The sequence below is a fragment of the Rutidosis leptorrhynchoides genome, chromosome 4 (genome assembly GCF_046630445.1).
Source record: "Rutidosis leptorrhynchoides isolate AG116_Rl617_1_P2 chromosome 4, CSIRO_AGI_Rlap_v1, whole genome shotgun sequence".
Classification (NCBI taxonomy): domain Eukaryota; kingdom Viridiplantae; phylum Streptophyta; class Magnoliopsida; order Asterales; family Asteraceae; genus Rutidosis; species Rutidosis leptorrhynchoides.
The window spans coordinates 337,425,791-337,433,537 of NC_092336.1; the positions used below are offsets into that span (position 1 = coordinate 337,425,791).

Below are 7,747 nucleotides of genomic sequence, written 5' to 3' on the forward strand. Positions count from 1 at the left end.
CTTAAAAATATAATTTTGTATATCTTATATATAATTGAAATTTCTATCTAATTATATTTCAAAGCTCATAACGTTTAAGTAATAGAAAACATTATGACGTATCACGTTTTACGTTTTTGAAACAATATATATATATATATATATATATATATATATATATATATATATATATATATATATATATATATATATATATATATATATATATATATATATATATATATATATAGTTTATGATACAAAGCTTTAATTAAGTTCCTTAAAACTTATGAATAATTTATCTTATAAAACGTTTCACTGATAAAGTTTTTTTTAAAATGTTTTGCATGTTTGAAACAATATTAAATAAATATGAAAACTTTGTTTTCCAAAACTAGGTATATTTAAGAATCATTTTACTAAAAAGGGTAAAATGGAAGAAGTTGTTATATCGTAAAACGTCTTAGAAAAATGAGATTAAATATACTCTTAATAGGTTTTCAAGTTTTTAAATTAACGTTTGTTGATAAAACGTGATATAAAATCCAAAGGTCAAATAAACATGTGAACTTATCTTAATGTAGAATGTCAATATCCAACGTCTAAGTTATTTACATTCCACGTTCCAACTTTAAAATGAAAGTTAAATAATTATCTTATAAAAATTACGAGGAAAATGTTGTAAAGCATAAATTGAAAATCAAATAAGAATCTTCACTAACTCTTGTCTAGTTCCCGTTAATTGACACTTTTGTTCTTACTTGTAATTCACTTTACCAATTATTCCGAATACCGTTAAAAAGGAAAAGTTTTCTAAATCAAAGTGGACCTATAAACAGAGACTCGTAATCATATATCAATGTATCTGATAATTCAATCATTTGATATTATCTTCTAATTCCATCGTTAATCATATTGAAACAAATACGTTCATGTAAAGTATTATTCGTTTAAATACTTTGTTGACATTTTCAAGTTATAATATATACACATATACATACCTAATCATATATGTTCATTTAATGGTTCGTGAATCATTGGAATTTGATCGAGGTTAAATGAATGTATGAACATGGTTTAAAATAATTGAGATTTAACTTAATAAACTTTGCTTATCGTGTCGGAATAATATAAAGATAAAAGTTTAAATTTGTTCGGAAATTTCCGGGTCGTCACATCAGCGAGTTCCGAGTTCTCCAATCTTGCCCACTACTTTCTCATATATCCACAACAAACCCTCATTTTCCATCGACTCAATGGAGAAACCCTTGAAATTGCGACTTGACAAGAACATTCGGTCAAGTTTAGATAAATAACAAGCCTACACCACACTTCTAGAAAACATTACAAATGAATAACCAACATATATTAACCAAAAATAAGTTTGATACATAAAAATTGTAAACGACTCATTTTCGTGCACTAACAGAAAGAGAAATTACGCCAGATCGATTTAAGACGAAATAATTGTAAACGACTCATTTTCGTTTCTTGAATACATAGAAATTGGATATTATTTTCACGACACATATCTTTAAATCAATTTCTTTTGCGCCACAAATTACTCCCTCAAAGATTGACCGATAATATATTCATTCAGACATCGTTATACCTCCTTTGTAAGCAAATAAAGCAGCAAATGATTTCCTGCATTCACTCTCCTTGCAAGTTGTAACCCAGTTTGACTCCTAACTCCACCATTATATAAGCAAGTATTATACTCACTTTTTGTCCTCTTCAAACATTATAGAATGCTAGAGTTGTAAAAAGTTTTTTAATAAATGTTTAGAATTTGATGTACTAAATATGATTGGTTCATCGCATTTTGTAAACTATAATCTCGGTATGATGTTTGCATTCATTAGCAAATAAAAGTGAAATCAAATATTTAATATGCTCACAAAAGGAATTCAAATCTTACTAATAGCACATCTCACGTGATCTGAGAAAGGGTTAAAAATGGTCAAAGAAAAGAGTTAAAAACGATTACAGAACAACCATGGTTAGACCATATACCTGACTATGACTGAAGTTACTCGCACTCCCCGAGTAAACTGAATATTAAAAATCTTCCATTTAACTTCATACAACCATGCTGATTAAAAAACTCTAAAGTTAGTCAGCTTAGACCAAAGTGAGTTGTACATGAACTACTATCAACATGATTGAATTGAGCACGTGAATAATTACAAAAAAGAAAGAAACAGCTAATTAAACAAGTCCTACTAGGAGTCCATCAAAAGAATACTTTTGTAGCTGTCATTAAAAGTTGTCATCGAACTTATTACAATTTTTTTTTTTTTTTTTTGTTGTTGCTGAATATAACTATCAATACATTTCAGGGTACTACACCTAACAAAAACTGGTATTGAAATTTGAAAACCCATATTAAAATAGAAAAATAAAAACAAGTTGTATAAAAACACAGACCAGAGGTAAAAAAAAACAAACTGAGAAAATTATTCACAGAATCTACATAATTGCAGTTAACTGATAAGCACATTATAACATGTGCTGAATTGAATAAGAACTTCAGGATTTGGCATATATTTTGTCACACATTGTATCCAACAAAGGTACAGAAAATCATACTCCGGTCTTCTAAATGTGTACATATGATACAATATCATTCCTATTATCATTATCATAAACTTAATATATTACTATGAAAGCATAAATTAAAAAAACCCCAACCATAAAAGAAAAAAAAATAGAGAAATATTTGCCAGTTCTGAACTCTTCATAACTCATAAGGTACTGGCTCCACACAACATCCAAAGAATAAAGAAGCACCAAAATCAGTCTTCAAAAGCATAAGTTATGTGAAGAACCCGAAAACCCTCTATCATAAACTGGTGAGCTGTACATAACTCAAACAAATGGTAACATGTATCATAAGGAAAATGGTTTTGCATACACATCAAAAGGTTGGCAAGCAGTCAATTGTGGCTCCTGTCAACAAAATCACACATAAAAGAATAGTCTTCACCATTAGAGAGTTTAACATACGGAGTACTTGACACCCAATATGCATTAACATACTTTACTAGACAAGTAGTATACACCATTTCGTTTTTTCAACATATTATTATTCTTTTAACATTACGGAGTTCTTGACAACCTATGCAGTCTCTGAAGAAACTAATTGTTTGTCTACATTAGCATAGAAGCAATATGTACTTATACAATGCTAACGACCTCCAGAACTATTTTATTCATAAAAATTAGCTTAACAAGTGTATAGAAAACAAGTGTTTCCAATCAAGACAACCGGTACCGAAAATTCATGTTCTGACTATTTACCGCCCCGCCCATTTTGCCACCTCAAAAAGCCACACAGCAGTAAATTATATTAGTAGCTATGAGACGAAAGATACCTGGCTTAGTCCACCTCCAGTTAGTCCACCAGCAAGACTACCGCCAGTCAATAGCATAGAGAGGAGAGACGTAACTACTGCACCACCACCACTACCGCCCATGTCACTTCGTGCACTCCGTATGGCGTTACGCATAGAGCTTAATAAGGTACCATATGTAGATGCATTTCCATGTTCAATAGCTTGAATAAAACAAAATGTCATGGCCCCTGTTGATGTGATTTTTGATAAAGCCTGCACCCACAAACATTTATGATAATGTTTAAATGTGGCACAACCAGCAGATTGGAAACACAAGTGAAAACAGGTACTTTTTGGTACAGTTCAAGACAAGCACTTTCTTCACATAAAATGTTTAATATTATTATCATATTCTGAGAAATAGTGTATGGATACAATAATAAAACTATATCATTGAAATACACATACAAGTTTTTCTTTTTAAGAATATGATTAGAACATCTTGTATAGAAAACAAAAAGCTACTTTTAGTGAGTAATTGGGTTGAAATTGCAACTAGTTTATTTAAGTGGTGTAAAGTTCTAATTAAGTTGTGCAGAACTTACAGAGGTATCAGCAGATGTTTGATCATCATCACAACCACTTATAGAAATGACATCACCACCATTGCTACCTTTCCATATCCCCGATCGAGGTCGATGATCCTCCCATATATATTGCCCGCTCCTATGAAACCATAATATAAGGGCCAGAAACTTATGTAAACCATTTACATGAAACAAACAACTTAATTTTTTTTTTGTGAAGAATACATATATGAGAAAATTTACAATTATCCACAGAATTGTCCCAACTACTATGTTTCACTTGATCAAAAACAAAACATGTGGTATTTCATACCTGCTCATTCTGCAGAGATATGGAAGATCAAGCACAGTGCCACTGTGACAAGCGTCGATAATTGCATGAAGTTTAGCACCAAGAGGGATAGGTTTGACAATAGTTGCATTAATTTCATCATCAACTATCATACCCTGAGTCTCAAAATCTAAGGGGCACAATGTTTCATCATACCCATCAACCTCATCACCATTATAGTTTCTTTGACGTGAACCATGACCAGAGTAGTGAAAAACAAGCGAGTCTCCTGGTTGGCAACCTTGTACTAGCCAAAAAAGTGCCATCCTCATGTTCTGTTTGGTTGGAATTTTATAAGGGTCTGTTTCTTCCTCTGTAAGGTCACGGTGGTCACGGTTAAGCTTTAAAATCGTTTTCGGGTAAATTAATCATTAATCATGAAATAATTACTAAAATGCTGAAACCATATACAAATTCTAAATGAAATTGGTCAAAATCACCAGCCACATGAATTTACAAGAAAAGATTAATAACCTCTTCATAAGTGTAGCATATTTGATAAATTAAACACACAATAGTCTGAAACTAGAGTGGTGTCTGGATTAGCATTTCAGAACTTCTTTTTTTAATATAACGTTTCCAAATTTTTAATAATCATTTAATAGTGTTTGGCAAGTTAAACATGAAAAAACAATTAACCACGATTTAGGAGGCCCAAAACGCGAAAATGAAAAAGTAAACACTCACTTAATGCAGAAAAACGCGATTATGGATCTTTCAGTGTCCCTAAATAAAACACTATAAACACTCCCTAAATTGAAAACGCTAAATAAAAGAATGTTTCTGTTGGTAACTTGTTAAGTCAGAAAATAATTTGGCCATGGGACGGAGGGGCTGCCGGAGGGTCAGTTTTACCCTTAAATCATGATATAATATCATTTGCGAAACACCTAAAAACAGAAGAGTTAAATTATTATGTTATCAAACGATATAATTAAAGCCGAACACCATTAATGTCCAAGAAGTTTTGCTATACGGATTATTTGATAATAACTATCTAAAGTGCATTATCAATTTTCAACACACAAATCATTAATTTTTCCTTATACAATCATTGATTTGAACATGGCTTTCCATATCTAATCTATCCTTCATTAATTTTTCCTTATACAATCATTGATTTGAACATGGCTTTCATATCTAATCTATCCTTCAACTAAGCCTGAATAAAATGTCAATGATCCTTACATTCCCTTCCATATAAAATCAAATCATGATAAAAAGAGTATCGGACTTCCTAGATCACAGATCCTTACATTCCATAAAGATAATAACAAATAAAATTAATTCTAAAAGCTGTGTATAAACAAAATAATAAAATTAGGGTGTGTCGTTACCTGTAAGCATGATAATAGAAGCTTCAGGAAACCTAAACTTATTAATTAAAAGATACTTCATACATTTAGCATCATTAATACATCCTTTCAGCTCATGCCTCGAAAATTTATACGATATCCCTACGATCACCGCCTTCTTCCTACCATGTGCAGACGGCGGAGGTCCCGAGGGAGCATGATTATACGGAGACGGTTGAGGTGGACGATACGACGGCTGAACAGATTGAGAATGACCGGCGGTTTGTGGTGGCGGAGCGGCTGTACGAGGATCGGCGATGTGCGTGATGGCCTGACAAATTGCGCATCTGATTGATGTGGCTCCCAGAGGTAATTGCAACGGCGTGCGGCAATTAGAGCAGTTCACCAACATCATCATTATGTTGTTAGGGTTTTAAATTGGGAGAAATTTGGGGGATTTGATTAGATAGATTTTGTTAGAAGGTATGTAATAATAAATGGAATAGAATCACGGAGATAATTTCGTCGGAGTCATCGAATTTAATCTATCGGACCATTTATTTTTATAGAAAAAGTTAAGTGTCGTTTCAAGGCGCGTAAAAAATAAATACGCGGAGACTGTGAAGTCATACGAACGAACCCATTTGTACTTTTTTATCAAATCGGAATTGCAACCACTTAGATAGGAACTCATATAATCATCGTACTAATAAAATGAGCCGTGAAATTACGGGTTGGTTTAAACGAACAGTTTAATGAGTATATTTTAGGTATTAAGTAAATTTAAACGTCAAAGTCATTTAGTTTAATGACCCGACAGATTCCGACTAAGAAACTTCTCGTTGTTTTTACAAACACATTGATATATTTAACTTGGTCAGAATAAATGAACTACATTTATTCTTTCACCATCATCTTCCAATTTTCATCATAATTACTATTTTCCTTCTCATAAAAGCCTACATTAGAACCTTTTATTGAGACGTGTATTTCGCATACATATATAACGTAATTAATCTCGTAAAGAAAACTCGTATTTGAATTTGAATAATAATATAATAATAATTAATAATTAATGAGGGGAGGTGATACTTACACACAACTTTTTGATCTATGTACATTTTTATCTCGTAAATTTACAGTTATGCCCTTAGATTAATCTATGGAGTTGAATATATATTATTATTGTAAATATAATTAAGGGTAAAATAGGTAATTAGGTGTACATAGATCAAAAAGTAGTGTGTTAAGATCACCTCCATTAATGAGAGTGAATTTCGAAAAAACATGAAATAAATAAATAAGTAGATTTAATTTAATTAGTCATTAATTAGATTAATGACATCACCTTAAGGGCTTAGATTTTTTTCTTTTTCTTTTTTATTTTTTCTTAACAAAGGAATTAGCCTAATAATGACATCATCATTATAGAATTTTGATAGAAACTATAGACATGTTATTATTACTATAGACATGTTATTATTATAGGATTTTGATAGAAACTATAGACATGTTATTATTTTGATAGAAACTATAGACATGTTATTCTTAACAAAGGAATTAGCCTAATAATAATATCATCATTATAGGATTTTGATAGAAACTATATATATGGGCATGATCAATGGGGAAGTAACCAATCGGAGGGGGGCAATTTTTTTTCGTTTTTTTGGAAAAAAAATTTCAGGCATCAAGAGCACACAAAAATATGAACATTTAGAAAAGACACTTCGTGATAAATGTTATTATTTAGGCGGGAAAACGATCGACAAAAATAACATTCTAGATAATATTGATCGTGAAGAATATTAACGTTTTTTTTTCTTCATGTTTTGTGAAGTAAAATTTAGCCCGATTTAGAGTTTAGGGTTTAGGGTTTGGGGTTTTGGGACTCAAAACCTCAAACCCTAAACCCTAAACTCTAAACCGTTCGTGTTAAAAACTCAATCTAAATCCTAAATCTAAACCCTAAATCTAAACCCTAAACTCTAAATTTCTAAACCCTAATATCTAAACCCTATAAACCCTAATATCTAAAACCTCAACATACGCTCGAAAAATACGATAATTGTTATATATTAACTCTTCGATGTAGTGACCCGTCCTAATCTATCTGGACGAATACAATACATTTGGTTACATCGCGAGGTACTTGACCTCTATATGATACATTTTACAAACATTGCATTCGTTCTTAAAAGACAAACTTTCTTTACA

The 7,747-nt window shown here is 31.3% G+C and overlaps 1 protein-coding gene across 1 annotated transcript; it reads right to left on the reverse strand.

The window, feature by feature from the left end:
- Positions 1 to 2,482: 2,482 nt before the first annotated feature.
- LOC139843716 (metacaspase-1-like) lies at positions 2,483 to 6,074 on the reverse strand. The gene is made up of 5 exons (XM_071833860.1): positions 5,573 to 6,074; positions 4,218 to 4,548; positions 3,923 to 4,043; positions 3,357 to 3,590; positions 2,483 to 2,931 (listed from the first exon to the last, which is right to left on the reverse strand). Exons 1-5 carry the CDS (start codon positions 5,946 to 5,948, stop codon positions 2,872 to 2,874), a joined length of 1,122 nt encoding a protein of 373 aa, XP_071689961.1. The 5' UTR covers positions 5,949 to 6,074; the 3' UTR covers positions 2,483 to 2,871.
- Between the last annotated feature and the right edge of the window lie 1,673 nt (positions 6,075 to 7,747).

Excerpts from the sequence above, each read along its gene's own strand:
- LOC139843716 (XM_071833860.1), bottom strand. The coding sequence starts at position 5,948 with ATGATGATGTTGGTGAACTGCTCTAATTGCCGCACGCCGTTGCAATTA. Across the intron at positions 3,591-3,922 it reads AAACATCTGCTGATACCTCT|GCTTTATCAAAAATCACATC; the intron begins GTAAGTTCTGCA and ends TTGTGGGTGCAG. Across the intron at positions 2,932-3,356 it reads CTGGAGGTGGACTAAGCCAG|GAGCCACAATTGACTGCTTG; the intron begins GTATCTTTCGTC and ends TTTTGTTGACAG.